Here is a 26,315-nt window from a genome sequence, read left to right as displayed (position 1 = left end):
CAGAAAAACAGAAATATCACAAAGAGCCAGCCAGCCACTTCTCAAAGCAAAAAAAAAAAAAAAAAAAAGACACTGAAGTAACAACATGTATCTGCCACTTGATTGTACAAAAACATCTAAGCAGTTCACAAAAATATAAACCAAAGCATTAAAATTATCAATAAAAACAGTTAAAAACAGGTATTTGAAGATATTCAATAGACTTCAATAGCAGCTAAAAAGACACAAACAACGTGTAACATCCAATTGTCCGGATAGGCTTGCCTAAGCAAAAAGATGTTTTCAGCAGTCACCACAAAGAGAGCAATGAATGAGCCTGACAGATGTCAGTAGGAAGAAAGCTCCAAAGTGTGGGTACCGCCATACAAAAAGACAGATATCTTACAAATGTGGCCCCTATAACAGTGTCAGTTCCTCAGACTGAAGCAGTTGAAAGAGCATGTACTGCAATTTCTGGAAGCCCCACACAGAGTGCATGGCGGCAATCCTATCTTGAGGTCACCAACGCCTGGACTACTGCGGCCAAGCTCTCTTGATCCAAGAATCGTAATGGGTTATTCCATGCCAAATCACCTGATTTTAATACTCAGCCGTGCTCTCACGACTCTTTTTTTCAAAAAAATAAATAAATTATGTGTAGATACCTATGAGATAAGCTCAAAATAATATTTTAATATATTTTTGGTCCAAAATTGGCTGCAGGAGAATTTTTTGAAAATTTCGATTTTTGTGAGATTTAGTCTAATGCAATTTCTGCATCAGTGTAGGAAAAAACCTCCTGTTTCGCTTATTTTTCAACCGATTGGGCTTATTTTGGTATCAAAATAAAGCTAATTGTGGTCTCTTTCAAAATAAGGTACAAAAATGGTCTTAAGTTCCACACAAAAGGGTCACCGACCATTCAAAGTGAATTTTTGTTCTTCCCGGTAGGTTCGATAAGCCATAGCACGCAAACCACAACTAACACATGTTTCATACTTTTGTTGTAGAGTGAACTAACCATGTACTTGTTATGTTTTTAAAATAAGGGGTTTTTTTTTTGCGGTTATAGAATAAATTGATTTTGAAGTAAATTTTTTACCAAAAAAATTTACTTTTTTTGGACAGGTTTAAGGTCTCTTTGAGCCTGAAATAACTCACACATTCATGAGAATAGTTAAAATTGTACCCTCTTATGTTACAATGTCATCTGAAGTTATTTTAAAAAGTTTTTTTGCTTATTTAATAAAAACAAAATATATCTCAGAGCCCTTGTTCATTTTATGGTGTAAAACACTTCTGCAATGATTTGGTCATTTTTGGGGTTGTTTTTGTTTGTTTTGTTTCTCAAAGGCCATAGCTCTCATTTATTGCCTCGGTCATCAAACTGACTCCTTTTCTGTGGCACTTAAGATCATTTTTATATCTTATTTTGAAAGAGACCACGATTAGCTTTATTTTGATACCAAAATAAGCCCAATCGGTTGAAAAATAAGCGAAACGGGAGGTTTTTTCTACATTGATGCAGAAATTACATTAGGCTAAATTTTCAAAAAATTCTCTTGCACCCAATTTTGGACCAAAAAATCTTATATTATTTTGAGCTTATCTCATAGGTATCTACACATAAACCTTTTTTTTGAAGAAAATCTGAGTCGTGGGAGCACATGGCACCAGGTGATTTGGCGTGGAATGGCCCTAATACCTCTTGTACCAGACACAGCAGGGAAAAGGCACTTCAGCTGAGCCTACCTGGGCCTCCAAAGCTGAATCCAGAAGTCATGCCTTTTATCAAAGGCAGATCTAGGGGAGTGTGACCAGTGTGTTCACACCAGGCATGGAGCTTCTGGGCACCACAACTATGAGATCCAATGGAAGGCGAGAGGCAGGTGGCACAGAGCGCCACGGAAATTTGAGACACCAAGGTCCACCTCTGCTTTTATAGAATATGAGCAGCTAAGGGCCCAGTCAAGATTGTGAATTGAGATGGCTTCATATAGAAGTAACACAATACAGAGCATTTTGACCCCTGAGGCGAACCACAAAATGCCACCTCTGTGCCACCGCCAGGGAAGACCTACATCTGCAATGAGGGGGTGAGTGAAGGTGGGGGGGGGGTCAAACAGTTGGAATCAAAGACGATTGCAGGGTGTGGGGTGTGGGGAAGGGGCTTGCTCTGAATCACCCTGGGCAGGTGCAGAGAGTAGGAGACCCCAAAGGGCAGCCCCCGCCATTTCTTCCTTAGGGGTGGAAGGAAATTGGCAGCACCTCCTATTTGTCGAGAGACTGCTGTAGAAGTGACATTGGCGGATGAGTTGCCAAGGAGGTGGCACATTTGGTCTCCAAGGAGCGCACCACAGCCGTCGCTGCCATCATAGCAGCAGTGGTGGGTGATGCATTTATTGGAGGCCAGATCGGCCGCCCCTGTGGATCCTGCCACTCAAGGCAGTTGCCTCACTTTGTCTCATGGGTGGGCCGGCCCTGACACATTATTCAAATCATACCAATTACATTCATAATCAAAAACATGTTTTAACTGATAGAAAAATGGACAGCTTTGATCAGAATGCCGAAACTCTATACAACATTACTTGTCCTGTTTTTGTGCATGGAGATTCCTGTTCTCAGGATCTAGTTCAACCTTTTGGGGGTCAAATGCTGCATTGGTATATGGCCAATCCTATGGGGGCCAAAGTGCAAAAATGGGCATGAGCATTTAAAAAAGAAATTTAATGACATCTTTGGGGGGTCTTGGCATCACAGCAGGGGATTCGTGGCAGCCAGTGTAGGAGGGGATCATGGCAAGAGAGGATCATGATGCACAGCGGGGCTGAGGAACCTGTGGCACTTGCTGAACTCCAGCCCCCAGCAGCCCCCACCAGCATGGGTTTTCTGCAAGAAAGCTGCGGGAAATGTAGACGTGTGGAGGGATGGGAGACTAATTGTTATTCCCAACACTGCCACTGGGTGGCAATAGAGTTGCAGTACATTGCTTCTTTAGAGTCTGTGCAAATTATCAATCAGTATCAAAACAGCAGAAAATCAGAAGAAGGATCTAGATTATATTTTTAAAAGTAGAAACACTATAGCAGGGGAACTGCCAATGCCCAAACTGCTATGAATCTCATATAGACACTAGCAGGCAGTTATGCCAGAGACTAGAAAAGTCTGTCTGCCATATAGGGATGAGCACTAGAACAGGGTTTGTTTTTGTTAAACTGCTAAGCAGATTTTAATTGGTGTCTAAAACTAAAGGGATTGATCTGCAGTCATAAAGAAGTACAGGCCATTGGCTCCTTGTGAATTTGCCAGTGGAAACACGGTCTAATTCAGAGCTGTACATAGGGTATGTTTCTGTGACCTCATCATACAAGTGATGCTGCAATGGGCACACAATTCATCCTTCTGAGAATCTCAGCTTGGTGTTTGAAAGCTTGAAACCTTCCTCAGGAAGAACAGAAGAAGAATCTACAAGGGCAGACACATTTATGAAGAAATCAGAATTCTGCTTTTCTTGATGTAGAATTTGAGTTACCTGGGTGTAGAATGTTGATTATTTGCTTAGGGGAACAAAGTATATGAATTTCTCCATGTTGACAGGAGCTAACCATTTGCCGTCTCACACAGAGCCCTTTCCTTTGTTCCTCTTAACGGCTCGTCACCCAGGCTAAGAATTAGAAGTCTTGGTTCTAAGAATTAGAAGTCTTGGTTAAATTTTAAACACTTGCTGGATCCAGGGATTAGAAGTGTCTTGGCATACAATTTAACACCCCAAACTCATAACAATACATAAATAAATTTAAAACATAATCAGGATAAAACCATTCAATCATTGGTGCTGTTCAAGTGCCTGGGAAAACAAAAATGGCTTTGGTGCCAAAAAGATGGCAAAGTTGCCACCAGGCAGGCCTCCCTGGGGAGAGCATCCCATAGATGGAGAGCTACCACAGAAAAGGCCCTTTCTCTCATCGCCACTTTGCAGACCTCCCTTGGAGATGGCACCTGGAGAAAAAACTCAGATGGTGATCTCAGAGTTCAAAGACGCTCATATGGGAAAATGTGGTCCTTTAGACATAATCTAGTTCAATCAAATTTGTTAAGACCTACTCTTGCATTTCTATGTCTTTTCCAGTTTGTCTATCTCAGTTTTCAATTTTAAAAACATACACAACAAAACCATTTCTCGCCTTTAAGACTGCAAAGATAGGATTGAGACTATGAAGGGCAATTCCTAAAGGGCATTTGCAGACTCGTAGGCTTATCCAGAATACAGTGGTACCTCGGGTTAAGAACTTAATTCGTTCTGGAGGTCCGTTCTTAACCTAAAACTGTTCTTAACCTGAGGCACCACTTTAGCTAATGGGGCCTCCCACCGCCACCATGCCGCCACTATGCAATTTCTGTTCTCATCCTGAAGCAAAGTTCTTAACCCAAGGTATTATTTCTGGGTTAGTGGAGTCTGTAACCTGAAGTGTCTGTAACCTGAAGCGTATGTAACCCGAGGTGCCACTGTATATATATTTGTTCAGGCACAAATGCTATGATTGATGTTGCACAGGTAAAGCCAGTCACGCCTTTCTGCTTCTCATTAGTGTGTGAGTTGGATTGGGTGCAAAGTTTGTTTTCTGGGAAATGCTCCATTGATCAGCAGCTTATGCAATGTGTACCATGACTCTCAAAATACTGTACTGACCTCTGGCCTAGATTCCCTTAGATGCTTTTTGGAATAGGAGATGGAGCTTTGGGAAGCCCTGCACAAAACACCACACGGTTTGGGGACACCAAACGCTGTTTGTCTGGGGTTGTAGATTCCGCTATGCTCCCTCAAAGCCAGAGACATGTGTTTACTTCGTGACTGCAAACATACCAAACACCCAGAAGGCTTGCTTTGAGTGATATCCAGACATTGCATGCATCACTCTGATTTCTGAGAATCCCCAAACTGTTGTGCGTGTTTTAAACCCACCAAACAAGTTCCTAGGCCCCACAGTTCCAGGGGAAAGGTTGAAAGGGTGAAGATAGTGGGTACTTTCTGAAAACATAGGTGCTGAAGCTCGTTGGCAAAAAAATAATAATCATGTTCTCCAACCTAGAAGCTCATTCTTTGAGTTCCTGTTGTGTGGAGGGCCACTTACTGGTGAACAAAGACGGGGCAGAACTAGGCTTCATTTCACCCAGGTCAAATATTCAGTTTCGCATACGTATATACGTGCTTGCACATTTGTTTTTAAAGGGCATAAAAAATAGGGAATATATTATTTGAATACAGAGTTGTATTTTTTATTTCATGTTTTAATTGATTCTTGCCTTTTCTTTCAGCCACTTCCTCTGCGGAAGGCAGTCAGGGTAATATGTACTGAGCGGTCACCCATAGAAAAGCAGTAAAGAGCAACCTGCCAACTTGCCAAGCTCCTCTGAGCCCCTGAAGTGACTTTTATGGTTGAGCTGGAGACCCAGTGGCCTGACGCGGGACCAGGCAGTTTCATGGGTGGGTGGGTGTTTTCCCCCTTCACATATTGCTATGCAAAGGCAGCCCCACTTCTCCCCACAGCTAAGAGGTCCACATGTCAAGCAGTTCCCACAAGAAAGGCTCTCCTTGGAGCCAAGATATAAATATAATTATGGAAACTGTGAGAATGATCAGGCATATATCAGAGTGTAAGTCCTATTGAATGCAGTGGGACTTACTTCTGAGTAAAAATGCTTATATGGTAATTTCAGTATAAGACTGCACAGTCTTTACCCAGTTAAGGAGGTCTGATCTCTCCACCATTTTTAATTGTTTTCTGAGATGTGGAGGGGAGGAAAAAGGAAGAGAAGAAGATAAAGGATATTCTATTATTCCCTTCCTTAAATTTAACAGCAAAGCAAGCAGCTAGCAGCAACAAAACATGTACGTTTTCAACTTTGCTTGGAAGTCCGCCTTCTCCCCTCTCCAGAATTTCCCTCTCCCTGCAAATGAGACCGGGACCTGATGGCCGCCTGCAGCACCAGTAACTTACATAGTTGCAAAACCCAACAGGGGACCCCATCTTCAGCTTCACTGGGGAAAGAGGAAGGTGGAGGATCACTCACTTTTAGGAACAGAGAAGGCTGGGTGTGCAAGCAAACTCCCTTCTCTTTCTTTCTCTTCATGCCACACCCACTCACACATCACAGGATCACAGGATCTCAGACTTGTAGGGTTGGAAGGATCCACGAGGGTCATCTAGTCCAAACCCCAGCAATGCAGAATTTTTTCACCTAACATGGGGCTTGAACTCCTGACCCTGAGATTAAGAGTCTTATGCTCTACCGACTGGTCTGTAAACGGATTAGACAAATTCATTGAAAGTTATCCATGGCTGGTAGCCACAATGGCAATGTTCTTCCACATCAGTTGGAAGCAATATTCCTCTGACCAACAGCTGCTGGTAATTGCGTTCACATCCTGCTTGCAGCCTTCTCGTGAGCATCTGGTTAGTCATTGAGACTAGGATGCTGGATTAGATAGGACTGATCCAGCAGGCAGGGCTCTTTTACGTTTTTAAGACGTTAAAAATTGCAACAGGACTTAGAGGAGATGGTTTCTAAAACCTGCTTAAAACTCTTCTTTCTACCCAGGCAATTTCAGAACATTGATATCAGCTGTGTGCAAACATGCCTCTGTTCCTTGCGTAATTTTGCTGGATTCATTTTGATTTTATGCAACACTGCTCAGTGAATTATTTTAATATGAAAGGCTCTATAAACATCCTAAATAAGTAATTAAATGTTGGATCCAAGCCATTTGATAGTTTTAACTAGTAAGCAGCTTTCATCCTTACAAAAATAATGGACTCATCCACTTCTATTACTGGAGAAGTACAGAAAACTCTAATACCAAATTGAGAATGGGCATACAGTTCAACACTTAGTTGAAAACATAAATTTTATTCCTAAAATTTGCCACACTGAAGTTCCAGAAGAAAGTAACCACTGTTAACACTGTACTGGTACAGGATAGCATGTTTGTAGTACATGTTTATCTACATGAAAGTAGAGTTGCCACCTTTGGTCAGGCAAAGTACGGATCATGGGGGGGCTAAAAATTACTTTACCTGGTGCAGAATGAAATTACTTCAAAGCAATCCATTACAATGGGTTGTTTCCGATGCTGGTCATACTCATAGAGGAGGAGCCACTGGCGGAGGAAGAGGGGGGGGGCGCACTGCCCCTGGTAGTGCGATTCTGGCAGGACGCGTCCCAGCCCCCGCCCCCACCTGCTCTCCGCCTCTGGTAGGAGACTCAATGAAATTTATGGATCTAAGTTAGCAATGCACATTAATTTCAGTGACTCACATACTCCTAATCTTCTGCCTGTCAGAAGAATGGTAAGTGTAGAAACAGCCAAAGAAAGAGGTGGAGATAGCAACATATTCTGTTTCTCTTCCTGATGCCTCCAACATCCCTTTCCATGTAGCTGCTAATGCCAATTCTCTGACTCACACACCCCATAGTCAGACAAGTTCACCAACCACTGTTACATCCATTCTTGACACATATTTAAGGCGTTTTGAAAAGAATTCATATGTTATCCATAGGCATTCATGGAATCATAGAATTGTAGAGTTGGAAGGGTCCCTGAGGGTCATTTAGTCCAGCCCCCTGTAATGTAGGAATTTTAACTAAAGCATCATTTAAAGCACTTTTATACCGCTTTAACAGTCCCCCAAAGAATCCTAGTTTGTTTGGATACCCCCTATTTCTCTCCCAGAGATATGATCTCCAGAGTCCTCTGGAAAGGATTGGTTGCTATGCCACTGTTCTCAGGTAGTGGGTCAACCCATTCCTGCCTATTTAAACAGACAGGAACAGCTTCCCTGAGCAGGCCACCATTTGGAGTTTCAGCATTTGCCTAGAAGTCACTAAGTTCTGGCGATTCTGCCAGGCTCTGCTTCCTCTCCCTGCATTTGTAATATAAGGGGTTGGAAGGTTGGTCTGCAATATAAGAGTATAAGAAGTGCTGGGAAAATGCTGGGTGTTTTTTTAACCCAACCAGTTCTAACAGTTGTAGGTGACATGTGGCATCTTAAAATATGCATTTAGTTCTGTGTGTGAGAAGGGTGGTGGGGGGGGAGAGCATCTTTCAAAAACAACTAATTGGCAAGATTAATAGAGGACAACTGATCAGTGATCACTCCACAGTGGGAGTGTCTGGGACAAAACGCTAATAATAAAAAGGTCAAAGTAAAGGGACCCCTGACCATTAGGTCCAGTCGCGGACAGCTCTGGGGTTGCGGCGCTCATCTTGCTCTATAGGCTGAGGGAGCCGGCATTTGTCCACAGACAGCTTCCGGGTCATGACTAAGCCACTTCTGGCAAAACCAGAGCAGCGCACAGAAACGCCGTTTGCCTTCCCGCTGGAGTGGTACCTATTTATCTACTTGCACTTTGACGTGCTTTGAAACTGCTAGGTTGGCAGGATCAGGGACCGAGCAACGGGAGCTCACCCCGTCATTGCGGGGATTCAAACTGCAGACCTTCTGATCGGCAAGCCCTAGGCTCTGTGGTTTAACCCACAGCGCCACCCACACCCCAATAAAAAGGTAGTGGATCAAAATAAAGAAAGCCCCCTCCCCCAAACAGCTGACCACATGCTAAACAGGCCCCGCCCTGAACTGCAGTTACGCGCTGCCTCCCTGCCTCTGTCAGCTCAACTATTGGCTAGCCTGGAGCATCAATTGGCCAGCTTTGGAGGGGAGGGCGGGCTCACTGTCTAAGCAGCTAGCAGGCATGTTGCGCACGAGATAAGCAAGTTTGGATGAGGGCACAAAGGCCAATAGTTACTTTTTATGACTTCAAAAATGGGCCAAATCGGGGGCCAAACGGGACAGAGTAGTCTGTGCCCCCCAAATAGTACTGTCCTGTATTTTAAGGGACAGAGTACAATGTGACTTTCTCCAGGGTAACCATCTACATGATATGGGATGGATGCCAGAGGCAAGATGACTTTTGACTCATGGCGGAGGGAGCAACGCTGTTCCCCGTCCTCAAAGCGCCCCAGTTGCATGAAGGGACTGGGATAAGGGGCACGGCGGGATCTTCACCCACCGCGGATCGGGGGGGCACCCGAAGCTGCGCAGGAGCCGAGGCCGCGCCCTGGCAGCAGGCAAGGGGCGCCAGGCCCACCAGAGACAGCAAACCGGCCTTCGGTAGGCAGCCAAAGGGGCTCTCCTGGCCCAAGCCCAGCTCCCAACCAGAGCCTCACCTGGCAATGCCGTGTGAATCCCGCTCTGCCCCAGGTGTTCACACGGCCGGCAGGCAGGCAGGCGAGGAGCCCCAAGGCTTCACCTGGAACAAAAGTCCCCCCCCCCCCCCCGTAGCTCTGGCTCTGACAATGAGGTCTGATACTTCCAAAATTTGTGTTCCTTGGAAACAGGAAGTTCATATAGCCCTCATAGCCAATCAGGAGAGAAAGATGAGGGCTCCATAAAGGGATTCCCAAAGACAACTGAACGGTTTGGAGGAGATTCTGTTTTCCAGGCTTCCCGGGACAGCAGACGCTTCTGGTCCCTTGAGTCGGCTTGCCTGCTCTCCTTTGAACTGTACACAGCCGAGGGGCCTCCACTTCCTTTGCTATTTTATGGGGTAGATTGATAGGAAGGTTTCCAAGTCTAAGGCTTAGAATAAAAGGCATTAGGAAATCCCATTTTGCAGTGCTCCAAATGGCAACTTTAAGAGGTACAGGACAAGGCAGTGTGCAGGACAAAATAGGCCTATGGCCTGCTGCAAATTTCACAGGCTGGAAGTGTCAATGGGGACTTTCCCCCTTGGGAGGCTTCTTGGTACCAATTATGCTCAGGACCGCAATACCTCAAGGACCACCTATTCTCATAGGAAGCGGCCCAGATCCTGCGATCATCATCAGAGACCCTTCTTTGTGTGCCTCCTCTGCAATAGGTCCATATGTGGCCTTTTCTGTGGTGACACCTTGCTTGTGAAATGCTCTACACACACACACACACACACACAGAGCTCTTGAGTATAATTTATTTGGATACAACCCATGGCCTCAGATTATTTCTGCTCTAAGGGTATTCCATCACTCTAATTCGTTTGCCTCCCAGACTTCGGCTACTGTCCTAGCCAAGGGTCCACATAACCAGACACTTTCAGAGTCAGGATGTAGAACGTGATGAATAACAAGCTTGTCCCAGCGCAATAGTTCTTCCGTGCACAGTAGCTGGTGTCTCTGAGCAGGTGTAGGCACTGTAGGCCATGTGCCTTGGCATCATGCCAGGGTCAGTTGCTAACTATTTACATTCCTGGCCTATTCTGGGAGCTGAGTTGCCAGCAAACTTAGTGTGCTGTGAACTTCGGCCCTGGCCCTGCAGTTGCATCATGTTGCACCAGTGTTTTTTTCCCAGACAGCCATGTTTACACGTTGCCTCTTTCTCTAGCCAAAACCAACTATCCCAAGAACTTTAATCCCATTGTGCCCCTCTACCCTACAGCCAGATTCTTGAATGTCAGCAGAACTGCTCCCCGCCAAGGCCAGTTGTGGAAGCTGTTCAACTGGTGGACTCAACGTCTCAGGTCTTGGGTTCAAATTCCTACACAACAGAAGCAGCAAGGAAGGGGAACAGGAACAGGAGGGGGGAAAGCAGACCCGGGCACTGCTTCCAAACCGGCTGAGGGAGAGTGGGATGTCTCCGCCCCGCTCCCAGTCCCACCACTCTGCACTCCCCGAGAGTGTTGCCTGCCTAATCCGTCAAGATGACCAACAGCAAGGGGAAGAGGAGGGGGACACGCTACATGTTCTCAAGACCATTTCGCAAGCATGGTGTTGTCCCTCTTGCCACCTACTTGTGCATCTATAAAGGTGGTTTTGTTGACATCAAGGGCATGGGCACAATTCAGAAAGGCATGCCCCACAAATGTTACTATGGCAAGACTGGAAGTGTATACGACATTACCCAGCATGCTGTGGGCATTATTGTGAACAAGAAGGTTAAGGGCAAGATTCTTGCCCAGAGAATTAATGTGCACATTGAGTATATCAAGCACTCTAAGAGCGGAGACAGCTTCTTGCAGTGGGTGAAAGACTATGAAAGAAAGGGAGGGAAAGGAAAGGAAAAGGGAATTTGGTTTGAACTAAAACACCAGCCTGCTCCTCCAAGAGAAGCCCACTTTCTGAGAAAAAATGGCAAGGAGCCAGAGCTGCTGGAACTCATTTCATATGAGTTTATGACATACTTGTATATGAACAAAATGAAATATCATGTTGACTACCTAAAAAACAAAACAGAAGCAGCAAGAAGGCAGAAGTACCGGTAGTTACCTGATAAAAGGAAGGGGATCCCTTGTTTTGGTGGCTGGTTCTGCTCTGATCAATAGCATACAGTGAGGCTGAAAGTTATACCCAAGTGTGTATAATAGTCTCTGTGTTTAAAAAAGTTGCACAAAGGGAAGCTGACATTTTGCACTCCACATTAATTTATTGTTCTTCTAGTTATCTCTCAGAAGGGCAAGGGGAAAGAACTGAAGCCCCCTGGAAATCCCCTCTTATCCAGCTTCTGTAATTTCATCAGGATTTCCTATATCTTCACAGCAACGGTCTAGGAACTTGTGCTTTTTGTTGTTTCTGGGTTATTCCATGTCAAGTGATCCGACTTTTTTACCTCATGTCATCCAATTTTCTTAATATTTTGTACTCTTGTTGAATGAGGAAAACTAAGTTTAAATCTAGAATTTTAGCATTTTATCTCATCCCATTTCTGAGTTATGAGGGCTTGAAATTTCAAAAAAGTGTCAATTTTGGCCTTGTCTGACTACACAAAAACCTTAAAATCTCAGTCCAGCATTGAGATATGTCAAAACTAAAAACACCCATCTCTTCAGAACTTCATGGGTTTTAATGTCACAAGATGGAGCTGCTTTAAAATTTAAATTTAACTCACTGCAAGAAGACCCGTTTTTCCTAAATAGAACCCAATAAGGCATACGTGTATGTACAAAATACTTTTTTTTAATGTGATCTCATTGAGATCCCAATATGAAATTTTGCAGGTAGATCTTAGAAATATTAAATAATCAATAATTTTTTTGAAAAAAATTAATCATATTTTTCAAAAAATCACTTTTAAAATTTTGTAACTTAAAATTTAAATTTAAAGCAAGTCCATATTGATTTTTTGGCTCGGGTGAAGCCTCCAGAAGAGCGCCATTGAGGATCCCAGGCTGTGTGTAAGTGTATGCAAATGTGCATGGGGTGGTGGTGTGGGGTGCCAAACTGGGCCCTTGACCCGGGTGAAATAAAGCCTACTTTAGCCCCTGCTGTTAGCCCTATCTCAATCTGCTTCAAGTTTTTGAATATCTTCTTCACCTCTTAGGAACAGATCACTCTGGAGCACATCCACACATGGGGCTATGTACACCCATGTCCTCTAAATATGGTATCAGAGGTGGTATGAGCAGTTTTTGCCAAAGTTGGGAGTCATTTTGGGGGCACTGAACTTGTGGCTTTGTACTCAGTGGTGGTCAGGCCAAAGGATGCCAATCTAAGTCCAGCAATCTCCTCACTGTGGCCACCCAGATTCCCTGTATTACAGTGTGTATTGCCAGATGATCCTCAGGGACAATTCATAGAATCATAGAATCATAGAGTTGGAAGAGACCACAAGGGCCATCGAGTCCAACCCCCTGCCAAGCAGGAAACACCATCAGAGCACTCCTGACATATGGTTGTCAAGCCTCTGCTTAAAGACCTCCAAAGAAGGAGACTCCACCACACTCCTTGGCAGCAAATTCCACTGTCAAACAGCTCTTACTGTCAGGAAGTTCTTCCTAATGTTTAGGTGGAATCTTCTTTCTTGTAGTTTGGATCCATTGCTCCATGTCCGCTTCTCTGGAGCAGCAGAAAACAACCTTTCTCCCTCCTCTATGTGACATCCTTTTATATATTTGAACATGGCTATCATATCACCCCTTAACCTCCTCTTCTATTGTTCTAAGTATGCAAGCATTTGCACTCCTGCTATCCTAACCCAACATACACACACACACACAGAGTGAGTGAGACAGAGAGAGAGATTTAAACTAGGCCGTTCAGTCACCAGAGGGGAATATGCAAGAAAGTGCCTGTTTTTTTGCCTGACAGAACACCTAAGGAGCCAGATCCTTGGTTCAGGTAGCTCAGAACTGTCTTCCTCTGGATTAGCTGCCAGCAGCTCACCAGTGTTTTAGAACAGAGTTTTCCCAAGCCTTACTTGGAAAGGCTGACTGAACTTGTGGCCTTCCACATGCGCTGAACTATGACCTTTCCCATTCAGTACCTTGTATGCTGCATGAAAAAGGCTCCCAGGTGGGTCAATCCTTGGAATATCTAGGTGAGGCTGGGAACAACTACTTGCAACCCCTTGGAGAACCGTTGCCAGGCAGTTTAGAACTGGGACGAGGAACCCAAGGCTTACAACCTAATACCCACAAGAGACTGAGCCTTTCTGTTGTGGGGAGGGGACTCTGCAATCTTGCAGTTCAGCAAACACTGCCCATTTGGCCTTGACCAGCTATTAGCTGCAGCTTCAAAATGATTTTTCTTACAGGTCAATGGTAGGGAAAAGGTTTCCCACCCCTGGTAGAACATTGAGCTAGATGAACAATTGCCTGACTCAGGTTCACATGCTGGTGGCGTGAGGGGGGAGGGGTAGTGATGGGCATAGTGGTGAGTTCCGCCACCTTTTCCCCCAGATAAAGGCACTGCTAAGAGCTACTGTCTCCATTCCTCTGCCCCTGCACATACTTCTTCAACATGACAATGGCACCAGGGGGATGCCAGCATTAAACATGGGAGTGTGATTTATTTCACATGCTTGACTCTCATCCTTGCAATCCCAGCATATCTCAACAAAGAGAGAGAACCCATATCTTGAGCTTCCCAGCCTGGTGCAATCAACTCCCTTTTGACTTCTGCTAATTAACTTAATAGTAATTAAGTTTTATCCATTTTAATGCTGTGTAAGCATTTTGAACCATTTGGATACTGTATAAAAAATAGGGCGTGGGCTATCTAGCCAGGTTCAGTGCTTTTCATTCCCACTGAATTCAAAAGAAGTATTATGAATAATGTTTTCTCCCCTTAGAATTTATGGGGCATGGAATATAAACCATCTTGAGTCTCATTGGAGAAGGTATTGAATCAACCAATTATTTGTAATAATATGTCTCTCCCTTCTTGCCAGATTTAATAAGCCTCACCTTCTGTTGCCAGAATTTGTAGTGATGCCTTTGCAGGCAATTTAATTCACAAATAGCATTGATACTGACGTTATTTCTGGTGTTGCTGGTGGTGCAACAACAATCTCACCACCGTGGTATGTGATGGGGTTCATTTCCTTGTCACAGTCAGGCTACTAATATGTAGCACTGACCATTTGTTCCTCCAAGTGATTCTACACTCTGAGCAGCAGGGAGTCCCTGTGACAGGGCAATAAAGGACCGGGCAATACAGAACCCCAATTACACAGCCAGAGTTAGGTCAATGAAGTAAATTTGCACAGGTTCTTTAGTTTACATTGTATATTCCAGATGCAAAACGTAGCTGCAGAAAAGTGGTTGCAGAAGGTGTTAGTACTGACAGCACTGCAATCCAAAGGTTTGTCTCCATCATAGAAGTTAAGATCGCAACCCCAGCGAGGAACCTTGGCACCTGAGGAAAACTTCGCTGATGTATCAAGGTGATGGAACCCTGAGCAGTGCAAATAATGTGGCACCTCGCCTGCCACAGACGTCATGGCCCAGAAAGGGAAACCAGTTGATAATCACAGACACATTTCCTCACCTTTGTTAATAATCACCAGAGGATTTATCGGCAGCAGATAAGGAGTTTGTGGCTTCTGAAAGATGAGAGTTCCAGGAAGCAATCATTTCAGAAGGCTTTTAAGTAATTTATCTGCTTGCTAGCATACTGTGGTGCTGGATAGATGTGATTAGAGGTTCTACCTGTTCTTACCTGTATCTTGGGAGTTTTCTCTGTGCCCACTAACATCTTCTCAAAATTGTTGCTTTAAAGATTAAAGACTCAGAACCAGTGAAGGTGGTGAATGTCCTGTGTGTGTGTCTGGAGGTGGTTAGAGGATGGATAGCGGCTAACAGATTGAGGTTGAATCCTGACAAGACTGTTTTGGGGGGACGGGGTGAGCAGGTGTGGAGGAATCCCTGGTCCTGAATAGGGTAATTGTGCCCCTGAAGGACCAGGTGCGTAGCCTGGGAGTCATTTTGGACTCACAGCTGTCCATGGAGGCACAGGTCAATTCTGTGTCCAGGGCAGCTGTTAATCAGCTCCATCTGGTACGCAGGCTGAGACCCTACCTGCTTGCAGACTGTCTCACCAGAGTGATGCATGCTCTAGTTCTCTCCCACTTGGACTACTGCAATGCACATTTTCTCTGGGGTTGTTCCCACATCCCACCCCTATGCTTTGCCATTTTCTCCCGCCTTAAGCCCCTCTTCACTCTGGGGCCATGAAAAGCCCTTCCCAATGCAAACTCCTGCTTTGCTTTACATCATGGCAAATTGTGTTCCCTTTCCTCAGGCACCTGTTTCCACCAAAGGGAGCCTGTAATCCCCTTTTGCTAAGCCCTTCCTCCCCAACTGGAGGAAACCTCCCTGGGGCACTAGGTGAGCCAGCCAATCAGAGAGGCGCAAAGGGCAGGGCCAGACTGGCTGAGTGACAAAAACTGAGGCACATAGCTGCCTGGCACGCTGGAGCAGCCAGTCAATGAGCTGAGATCTCTTGAGTGATCAACACCTGCTTCACCTCGGCACCAGCAGCAGATCCACCCAGCCCCAAGAAGCAGGGAGAGCAAGAGGAAGCAAAGGAGTTGCCAGGGGTTAGCAGTTATCCTCCTTGTACCCAGGGCAGATTGCCATTCCTTTTAGGCTAAGATGCAAGCAGCTGGTCCCAGCGCAGGCACAGTTCGTGAGTTCTAGTTACTGTCACAAGAACTACGTGGCAACAAAACCACCTCCTCTGCTGTATCTTGCTACCCACCACGCTTGGGTTCTTCATGGCTCCCACCTACAGCCCCCAGGGCAGCTGGACTCCTTTGGCCACACTGGCCCTACTATGGACTTCTTTGGCCTGGATCGAGGGAAAGCCTGCGTGTCCTTCCTGTAAGGTGCCGCCTCTGGAGCCCAGCGCTGAGAAAGCCTTTCTGGTCGAATTAGCCAAGCAGCAGATCCTGCAGAAACTAAACTTGAGCGAGAGGCCCAACATCACCCACCCTGTGCCACGTGGGGCAGTGGCCAACGCCCTACGCCGCCTGCACCTGGGCAAAGCCCGGATGGACAGACTTGGGCACTTCTCCGGCTGGCAGAACCCCGAGCCTGACGAACAGGGGTACGAGATCATTAGTTTTGCAGAGACAGGTGAGTCCTCATAGCTCTTCCTGGTGCATGGCCCAGGACTTGAATATTATGAATGAGAGAATGTAAGTCGCATGTGCCAACAGCTCCCCACCCCCCCACCCCCTGCAAATAACTGCTGCATACAAAGTGCTCCTGAGAGCAGAGACTTGTAGTTATTCATTGCACTGTAATTTCCTACCCATGGGAGATCTGGGTAGATTCTGACTGTGCTGGAAAATATCAACTGCAGGGGGAGAAGGGCAATGTGTGTGGAGGAACTAGTGGTGGTGGTGAGAGTAGACAGGTTGCTAAATTTCTCATTAATCCAGTTTTCTGTGGCATATCTCAGGCTGCAGACAGATGCTTTTTCTGAGTGAGAGAGATGAGTGAAGATGGTATTAGTAGAAGTGGCGTTGCCAGCAGAGTGCATTTCCATGCCATTATTATCACTTCTTTAAAAACCTGCAATACTTGTTCCACCAGCAGTTATAATGAGGCAAAAGAAATGAGTCTGTGTGCCACAGACAGTGATGCTGACGCCTCTATCATGCTACCTTCTCTCTTAAAAACGACCTCCTGCCACCATCTGCCCTCTCAGCTTAATGTGCAATGTAGGGTGGGGTCACTGGAAGTAGCTAGTAAGCAGGCTGAAGCTAGTGTACCATTGCTACCCTTTTTATACCTTTAACAGCTGTGTGACAGCAAAAATATAACAGTGGGGGAAAGCTTCATCTGTTGGTTTTTGCCTGTTATTTACTATTCTTCCAAATGGTGGCAGTTGGAAGAATATCCCACACCACTGTGTTGCTTTCTTGCTTGATGCCTAATTTAATTAACAACATAAGATGGCCCATCAGTAACCGGTTCTCACATGGGCCAACGAGGTGCCCCTGTCGGAAGCCCCCAAGCAAGCAGAACCTGTGGGCAACAGCACTGTCCCCACTTGTGGTTCCCAGCAAATGGGTATTCAGACCCATACACCTCCGGCAGTGAAGGGAGAACACAGCTGTCACACACACCCATTTCTCTGACCCCGTTCTTTCTGTGTGCTCCTGAGAACTTAGGCACCAAGGGTCTTGTGCTGCTTCCTATTCATCTCAGTGAGGTGCACTCAGAAGAATGTCTAGATCAGGGGACTGCAGCTCCCATAATCTCTGGACCAATGGCCATTCGGTTGGGGGCGCTGATGGGAGTTGTAGTTCAGCAATATCTGGAGGATTGCAGGTTCCCTACTCCCCCCCCCCCCAATCAGGCAAAGAGAGATTGGTCATATTGTGGTATTAGTGATAAGCACTCAGAATTTTCATGGATTTATTTAGGTATTTGTACAATTTCTTGCTGTTTCTACTATGGAATGACCTTTGTGACCATTGCATGGCAGAAATCCACCTGGACCTGGTGTTGCAGGCTCAACATCTGTTTGGCTGCAAATAAAAAATATTTACCAGAAAAACCCATCCATGTTTGGCTGGTAGGCCACCCCATGCTGAGTGAGACTAAGCAATCAAGCTTCTTGGCATATTGTTCTAAGGTTGTTGGGTCAAGTGGTTAAAAAAATATCCCAGGCTATCCCACCAAAAGGGGGCAGTGATGTTGCTCATAAGGAAAGCGGAGGAAATGGCTTTTTATAAGAGAGTTATAGTGTGTGTGTGTGTAAGAACAGCTGGTGAGAACCAGTGTGGGGTAGTAGATAGGTTTTCATTTCAGCAGTCTCCTCCTTTAGTTTTTAATTATGTTGTTCTTTATTTATTTGGGATTGCTTGCCTGAATCACCAGAACCTGCCTTCCCACATGTTTTGTACAGGGCTTGACTTTTTTGGCAGCCAATGAACAACAATAATCTATTAGAAAGACCATTATTGCTTCGTTTAGAGCCATGCTCAAGTAAGAAGAGCACCCTTAGGTGAATCATGTTATTCACCATTAGGGTCAGGCATTATTTCCCCAGGTGTTAAAGACTGTGAAAGGGGAATAGAGTACACACTAGTACACACTGTACACACCAGTCCCAGCCCCTGCATCCCTACCTCTGTTGGTTCCATCAGCATGATCAGCGTTCCCCATCCATGCTTGAAGCACAACGCACAAAGGTCAGAGGCTGCAGCTGGCCAGGATGGGGATATTGGGGACGCCTTGTGGGGTTGTGCTGCTCCCTCTACACGTTCGCAGGTGCACTTACCCTCAGCCTATCTACCTCGTGGGGTTCCTCAGAGGCATAATTCAAATGTAGAAAATAAATGTGAAGTGAGGGCAAGGCAACTCTTGGACATATTTTTGACCCTAATCGAAGAACCCTGGTTCAGGCCTGGTGGTAGCTTTTCTGGGGCAGGTCAGGATTAGCATTCCTGATTTTCATCTTGATTGTCTTCCCCTCTACAGAGCCCTCCGGGGTCCTCCAGTTCCAGCTGACACATCCGAAAGGCCAAGACATGCACCTCCTCCAGGCTGAGCTGTGGCTGTACCTCAAGGCGCACCAAAACATCACCCTGCAGGTCTACCTGGCAGGGCAGCAGCGAGTGGCCCTTGGGGAGCGGCAGCAGCTGGAGAGCAAAGGCAGCAGCTGGCACACTTTCTCCCTCATGCCAGATCTGCAGAGCTTCCTTGAGCGCGAGGAGACGGCGCTGCGCCTGGAGCTGCAGTGTGAAGGCTGCCACCCCACCATCGACTCTTTGCTGACTGCTACCGGCAGCTCCCAGCAGCCCTTCTTGATGGTCAAGGCCAAGATACGGGAGCCTGGCCACCGGGTAGCTAAGCGCAGCCTGAGCTGCGACCAGAACTCTGACCTGTGCTGCAGAAAAGACTATTACGTAGACTTTCGGGACATTGGTTGGAATGACTGGATCTTTAAGCCAGAAGGTTATCAGATAAACTATTGCATGGGTGAGTGCCCCATGCACCTGGCTGGCTCACCTGGGGTAGCAGCCTCCTTCCACACAACTGTCTTCAACTTGGTCAAAGCCAACAACATCCAGACTGCTGGCCGGTCTTGCTGCGTCCCCACACAGCGACGGCCCCTTTCTCTGCTCTACTTTGATCCCAATAGCAACCTCATAAAGACAGACATTCCTGACATGGTTGTTGATGCTTGCGGTTGCAGCTAAGAGCAGGATTCTAGCCACAGGGAAAGCTGAGAGGGGCAGAACAGAAGATGTAAGACTTTTCCCACTACTCCTATTCATGGGTGTAGCCGGGATTTTTGCTAGGGGGGGCAGGACTTTGTTAGGGGGGCAGAACTGGCATGATTGGTCAGTTAGTTAAGTATTTCTATTGTTTTACTTGATCGGGGGGGGGGAGTTGCCCCCTGCCCCCCCCATGTCCCCCTGTCCATGCTCCTATTAGACACCCATGTGACAGTCATGATGTTCCCTTCTTCTAAGCTGGGTAGGATGGTGTGTTGGACTCTCTTCATAGAGCAACCTTGGTTTCTGCAGAGAAGAGCAAGTTGCAGGAGGCCTTAACCAATCCTGCCTTCCTCAGGACAAAAGCAGTCACAGTAAAGCACATAACTAGTGCTAGGCAGGGCTACCAACAGGACCATTTGGACTTTGGACACTATTGTACTCAGGTTCCACTCTGGAAGTGGCAACTCGATAGCCCCTCTGATCTCTGCTTTTCCCACCACCACCAGACACACATAGCAGATTCACTTGCACCTCTTCCCCAACCCCTAGCTATGGCCCGATGGGATTAGTCCAAATGCCAGCTGGGGGAAAGCCAGCATAACATATCCCCAGGAATGTAGGTCGTCCACATGCCTACTTGTCTCAATCCATTCAGTTCATTTTTAATATATGCTATTGATGCATTCAGGATTCCTAGATGCAACTGGAGAGAATTAACCACAGAAAACCCCTTCAGACCTGACCAGTTAGATACAGTGGGATAGAATTTGGGGTTCTTGGCTTTGGGTAGTTTAAGGATTCTCGTGGTTGTGGCTCTCACTTTCACTGTGTTCCCGCCTCCCGTGTCTCTGGCTGGATTAGAAAGTGTTTACTTGGGAAAAGCCTGCAATGAGTGTGCAGAAAAATGGGGATGCTTAAGAGTCGGAGCCACACATTCAGTCAGTGACAATGATGCCAAAGGTGCCCTTGATACAATTAATACCTTTTTTTATTTGTGCATGGATGTTGCACTTATGTTAATGTATCTATCTATATTATTTTATTTTTGAATTACATCAATAAAAATGATGTGCTTTTTTAAAAAAAGAATCCAGCAATGGTTTGAGAAATGTTTTTCATCCACAAAACTGTCCAGATATGTTTTTTTTAAAAAATAATAAATTTATTAATGAACTTTTCCTTGATGTGCATCAAACATATAAATGAAGTGCAATACAGTGTTCAAAACACACGCATTAAATATCTATATATGGAGAGGAAGAAAGGGGAAAGAGAGATGTCTTCCAGCCTTAAAAGGCGACAACAGGGATTGAATTGGGGACTTTTTGCTGCTGAGCAAAAACAAACCTCTTAGCAGCAGATGTAGATGTAAAGGTAAAGGTACCCCGTCAGTTAGGTCCAGTCGTGGATAACTCTGGGGTTGCGGCGCTCATCTCGCTCTATGTGCCGAGCAGCAGGTGTACCAACCACCGTAAGGTTTTAATGTCATTCTGCCAGTAGCCCCCACCCCAGCTAAGAAAGTAAGAAAAGTGCTGCTGGATCGGCTAAAAGGCAATTCTTATCCAGATGCCAGACATCCAGATGCCTATGGGGAGTCCAAAAGGAGGCAGGGCCTGGGGGCAACAGCTCTCTCCTCACCTGTGAATTCCTACAGCAGGTATTCAAAGGCATAGTGCCTCTGACAGTGACAGTACAGCTCTCATTTCTTTCTCTGCTCTTTGGTTGCTTATCTGTTCCCAACAATCCTGTGTTAGTACTGAGCACCAACCCATTATTCCAGGCCATGTAACACACGTGCACTGAGGTCTCTGAGTCCAGATCGTCAAATTCTCTGTCTTTCATCACATTGCGAGAGAACCATTGCATGCAGGTTGTTCTACTGGGGCTTCATACTGAAGTTAAGCTAATGGCATTTGCAAGATACGTTAGCGAGTTTGCCTGCGACTATCAGTTACAATTTTTCTGTGGTGTTTGGGGGCATAAACAAGAGCCCACATTAAACGTTCCTGCAGCAGACTGAGAGTAGAGACATGCAATATTTAAAAGCATTGGAAGTGGTTAGATAGAGGCTCTGCTGCACTTGGCAGCAAACAGTATCACACAGCTATTCCTTTCTTTCTTTCTTTCTTTATTAAATATATACCATCCTTCATCCACAGACCACAAGATAAAAATACAGGCTAAAAGCACAAATAAATAGAACTGAAAATTCAAAAACAAAACAGTACACCCCCCCCCCCACTGCCATCTCTAGTCAAAGGAGTGTGGCAGGTTTTCAAAACAATACAAAGGTATTCTAAACCTGCTTACTATAGACAAAAGTCTAACAAGTATACAGTACATATCATAGTACATACGCTTAAAAATGTGAAGTGTGCATGCAACAAACAAATATTTAAAAATTCACATGCCATTCTAGCATACTCGTTAGACAGCTTTCATGTGCTATGCTGAAGCAAACCAGTGAACCCAACGCAAGAACATAAGAAGAGGCTGCTGGGTCAGGCCAGCATCTTTTTTTTATTTATAATAATATTTATTGCTTTTTGAACAATTTAAACACTACAAAACAAAACAAAAACAAAAAAGAACAATACAATACAATACAAAGACACTACATAACACTAACACATTAAACTAACAAAACCAAACAAAAACAATTTAAAACTCTCAAACAATTTCAATATCTTATCTTTCATTCACTTATTTCACCGACCTCCTCACACCTCCCTTTTTGTATTCCACTTCTGTCAATTGTTTCAGCAATTCCTTTCCATCTTCCTCTGTTTTCTGTGCTATAATTATCTTAACACATTCTAACCTTATTTTACCTTTAAAATTCTATTAATCTATTTATACTTAAATCCTTATAACATTTCTACTAAAGCCATATAACTTCATTCCAACAATCTTTTAACATTCATTAATTTTGCAGTATTTCTGTAAATAATCTTTAAACTTTTTCCAGTCTACTTCCACCCACTCCTCTCCCTGATCTTGGATTCTGCCAGTCATTTCCACCAGTTCCATATAATCCATCAACTTCATCTGCCATTCTTCCCGGGTGGGTAGATCTTGTGTCTTCCAATACTTTGCGATAAGTATTCTTGCTGCTGTTGTTGCATACATAAAAAAAGTTCTATCCTTCTTTAGCACCAATTGGCCAACCATGCCCAGGAGAAAGGCCTCTGGTTTCTTTGGTCAGGCCAGCATCTTGTTCCGCACCTTGTTCCGCATCCTGTTCTCACAGTGGCCAACCAGATGCCAGGTAACACACCTGGCTTGCTGCAGCATGAAACAGCCCTTTGGAATCATCCTGTTTTTGCTTGACCCTTCAGTGGTAAAGAATGCAGTGACAAGAGAGAGGAGGCAGCTCAGCTCCAGTCCTGCTAAGGGCTGAATAGGATACTTTTCATCTTTGCCTCTGTTTTGTCTTCTTCCACTTGGATATGTTGATGGGGACAGAGAAAGAAGCCGAATTATTTGCACTTTGATAGAAACGTATAAGCCATCTTCCTTTCAATATGAGAAACTGAAATAGCTCACAGAAGTTTCAGACTTGACAGTATCCAAGACCTGAAACATAACTGCCAATTTAACACAGTCCACAATATATATTTAATAGTAAAACCTCAAAAGTTTCCTCATTGCACCCTTTTAAAGCCAGTTTGTATTGCATGAAATGCTTTTTCTGTGGATTTGTTCCACTTAAGTACACTTCAAAGGATTACAAGCACCACCAAGCAGTTGCAAGTATGATGCATTTGAGAGCAATGGAACCCAGTACAAACAATGAGAGATCATGGGACTTCTTCACTGGGCAGCTGTGGCACCAGTATGCGGCATACCTGGGCAAGAGCCGAGGTGTTATGGGGCAGGCCACAGACGTCACTGGGCTGCCACTGATATTACAGGAAAGAGGAGCTTCTGCTGCCATGTCCACAACTTTTTATCCTCCTGCTCCTGTGAGCAGCCAGCAGCCCCTTCCTAGACACAGCAGAAGTCAGTGGGGAGTGGGACACTGCTTGTCAGTGACACGCCACTGAGCAGAGTCCCAGGGGTGTCTGCACCTCAGCTTGCTGCCGCCACTAACTTATGCCGGACCCACTTCTGATGTCTGCCTGTCAGGTCGGGGCTAGCATAATCCAGATGCTGGTACTAACAAGTTCAGGGCTGTTGCTGAGGATGGACAAATATGCCAGTTTTTGTTTATCTCATTTTTAGTTTCTCATTTTTGGTTTATCTCATTTCCTCATTTTTCCGATATTAATCTCAGTTCTCCACATTTCTGCATCAGTTTGCAATTCTTTTAAAGCCGCCACAAAATTCATCAGTGTTGTAGCAACATGAAATGGGAAATGGAATTGAAGATGAAATATGAGTTGGTCAAATTATACAATGGGCAAAAGATGTGGGGCACATTATTGAGAGGGCAGCGTGGGAAACGTTATGGAAAACAGATATGAAATTTACTGATTGCTAGGCAATAAAGGAAAATGATAGGAAAATGATATACTGTATAGATGGTATTTAACAAAAAAAAATAAAATAGCCAAAATCTATAAAGCGTCAAACAAATATTGAAAACATAAACAAACAGAAGGGTCCTTTTTTCATTTGGTGGACTTGTAGAAAGGCAATAGGCTTCTGGGAAACGATATAATGCATTTTAAAAGATATTTAAAATAGCTATTCCCAAAAAGTCTGCAGCATTTCTTCTGATGATTTTAGGGGCAGAGGTTCCAAAACAGATGGTTAAGTAAGTTGTTTATGGATGCTGCCAACACAGCCATAATCCTGTATGTGCAGAAATGGAAAGAAGAAATCCCAAGGAAAGAAGAATGAATTTTAAAGGTAATGGACCATGCAGAGATAGTGAAGCTGACAGCAAAATTAAGAAATTAAAAAGATGAGAACTTTGTTGAAGAGTGGAGGTTCTTTTCAGACTATTTGAGAAAAAACTACTGTATAGTCAAATGAAATCACAAGCAGGATTTGAATAACAGGCAAGGGAAGGGGAATTAATAAATTATTGTAATATAAGTTATGATAAAATAGAAAATAAATGGCAGCTATGGCAGCAGATAAAGGAATACAACAGGAACAAAATGGACATAAGGATGGGAAATCAAAATGTAAGCTATTATTATATTGAAAGTGAATTGAATAATGCTGAATTTTGTTTTACCAGTTAATTTTTTTAAAGCATTCTAGTGAGCTTATCTCCTAATATACACATTTTTGTATTCCATTTTGCCTAATATACACTTTCTTGCTGGCAATTTCCCCAAATACAATGCATTTTGGTATATTTTCACTGTGCATTGATGTACTCATTTTTGTTTGGAGTACTGCACTGCAAAATTCAGAGATTTTCATAGAATCATAGAATTGTGGAACTGGAAGGGATCCCAAGGGTCATCTAGCCCAACCCTCTGCAATGAAGGAATCTTACCTAAAGCATCCATGACAGATGCCCCCCCAAACCTCTGCTTAAAAACTTCCAGTGGAGGAAAATCCACCACCTTTCGAGGGAATCTGTTCCACTGTGAAACAGCTCTTACTGTCAGGGCAGCCCCGCTCTGCTCTAGTGAGAAATCCCTCATCTTGCCTGATAGCTTAGATATGGAGGCCTCAAGTTGCTGTACCTTTCTCTTCCAGCAATGCAACCACTTGCTGTATATTCTCAGGCAAGAAGATAAACATGGCACCGGTGTTGCAGGTTACTGCAGCAGAGCTCCCTCGCTGTCCATGTCTCTTGTTCCTACATACACCGTGAGACGGTACTCCAGGCCTCCCCTTCAAATTCTCCTGCTAATCACCCTCACGTATTTTGAAGGATAGCTGTAATTTAGTTCACAAATTGGGTGGGTTCATATTAAAATGGAAACTGAACTGCTCTCCCATCTCTAGTCACCACCACTACTATTATTATAAAGCACCCTGCCTGCCTGCTGCAACAGCCAGCGGTCCTAGGGCCCATTCCGGTTATGTTTATCTCACAGGTGGGGCTGGAGCAATTAAGAGGGCGGTGCTGGTGATTTCTGGTGGTTGGACCCAGAGCTGCACTCAGTGCCAGCCCCCTGGGCAGGCAGGTAGCCCTGTAAGCCACAGGGGTGGGTTTCATCAAGGTGAGCGGTACCAGAAGGGGAACCCTGCTATGGACATCTTGCTCTGGAACTGGGCCCAAGATTGGACAGATCAACTGTTACCTTACAGGCTGGTACAAGTCCAAAGACATGTGAATGGGTATTCTGCACACTGGCAATAAACAAAAATGTTCAGCCGAGTACCAGACCAAAGGCGTTATGTTGTTGTTTAGTCGTTTAGTCGTGTCCGACTCTTCATGACCCCCTGGACCAGAGCACGCCAGGCACTCCTGTCTTCCACTGCCTCCCACAGTTTGGTCAAACTCATGCTGGTAGCTTCGAGAACACTGTCCAACCATCTCATCCTCCGTCGTCCCCTTCTCCTTGTGCCCTCCATCTTTCCCAACATCAGGGTCTTTTCAAGGGAGTCTTTGCTTCTCATGAGGTGGCCAAAGTCTTGGAGCCTCAGCTTCAGGATCTGTCCTTCCAGTGAGCACTCAGGGCTGATTTCCTTCAGAATTGAGAGGTTAGATCTTCTTGCAGTCCATGAGACTCTCAAGAGTCTCCTCCAGCACCAGAATTCAAAAGCATCAATTCTTCGGCGATCAGCCTTCTTAACGGCGTTATACATAGTTGTATAAAATGTTCTCCCTACTTTTTTAAAACAAAAAGGAGCCTTGGGAGGCTGTGATCAGGAGTAGAAGAGCACCATGGATGGGGGGGAGCAGAAAGACAGCTGTGGTTCCCAAAGTGTTTT

General features: G+C 44.9%; 2 protein-coding genes across 2 annotated transcripts in view; both read left to right on the top strand.

Moving 5' to 3' along the window:
* The window catches only part of LOC310671889 (inhibin beta E chain-like), a 168,432-nt gene extending 147,877 nt beyond the window's left edge, over positions 1-20,555 (top strand). Inside the window, exons 2-3 of the mRNA XM_083428312.1 lie at positions 15,297-16,368; positions 18,727-20,555. Of these exons, the coding sequence (XP_083284438.1) occupies positions 16,008-16,368; positions 18,727-19,448 (1,083 nt within the window). The 5' untranslated portion in view covers positions 15,297-16,007 and the 3' untranslated portion in view covers positions 19,449-20,555. The remainder of the gene's footprint in view (positions 1-15,296; positions 16,369-18,726) is intronic.
* On the top strand, positions 9,344-12,578 carry LOC310672236 (large ribosomal subunit protein eL21-like). The gene has a single exon (XM_083429065.1). It carries the CDS (start codon positions 10,717-10,719, stop codon positions 11,275-11,277), a length of 561 nt encoding a protein of 186 aa, XP_083285191.1. The 5' UTR covers positions 9,344-10,716; the 3' UTR covers positions 11,278-12,578.
* Positions 20,556-26,315: the final 5,760 nt, after the last annotated feature.

The sequence above is a fragment of the Podarcis tiliguerta genome (assembly GCF_965153285.1).
Source record: "Podarcis tiliguerta genome assembly, chromosome: 2".
NCBI lineage: Eukaryota > Metazoa > Chordata > Lepidosauria > Squamata > Lacertidae > Podarcis > Podarcis tiliguerta.
The sequence above is the reverse complement of the archived record's forward strand: the minus strand, read 5'-3'. Positions and strand labels throughout refer to the sequence as shown.

Bases quoted from the DNA above. Each gene is read 5' to 3' on its own strand.
- LOC310672236 (XM_083429065.1), top strand. From the start codon at position 10,717: ATGACCAACAGCAAGGGGAAGAGGAGGGGGACACGCTACATGTTCTCA.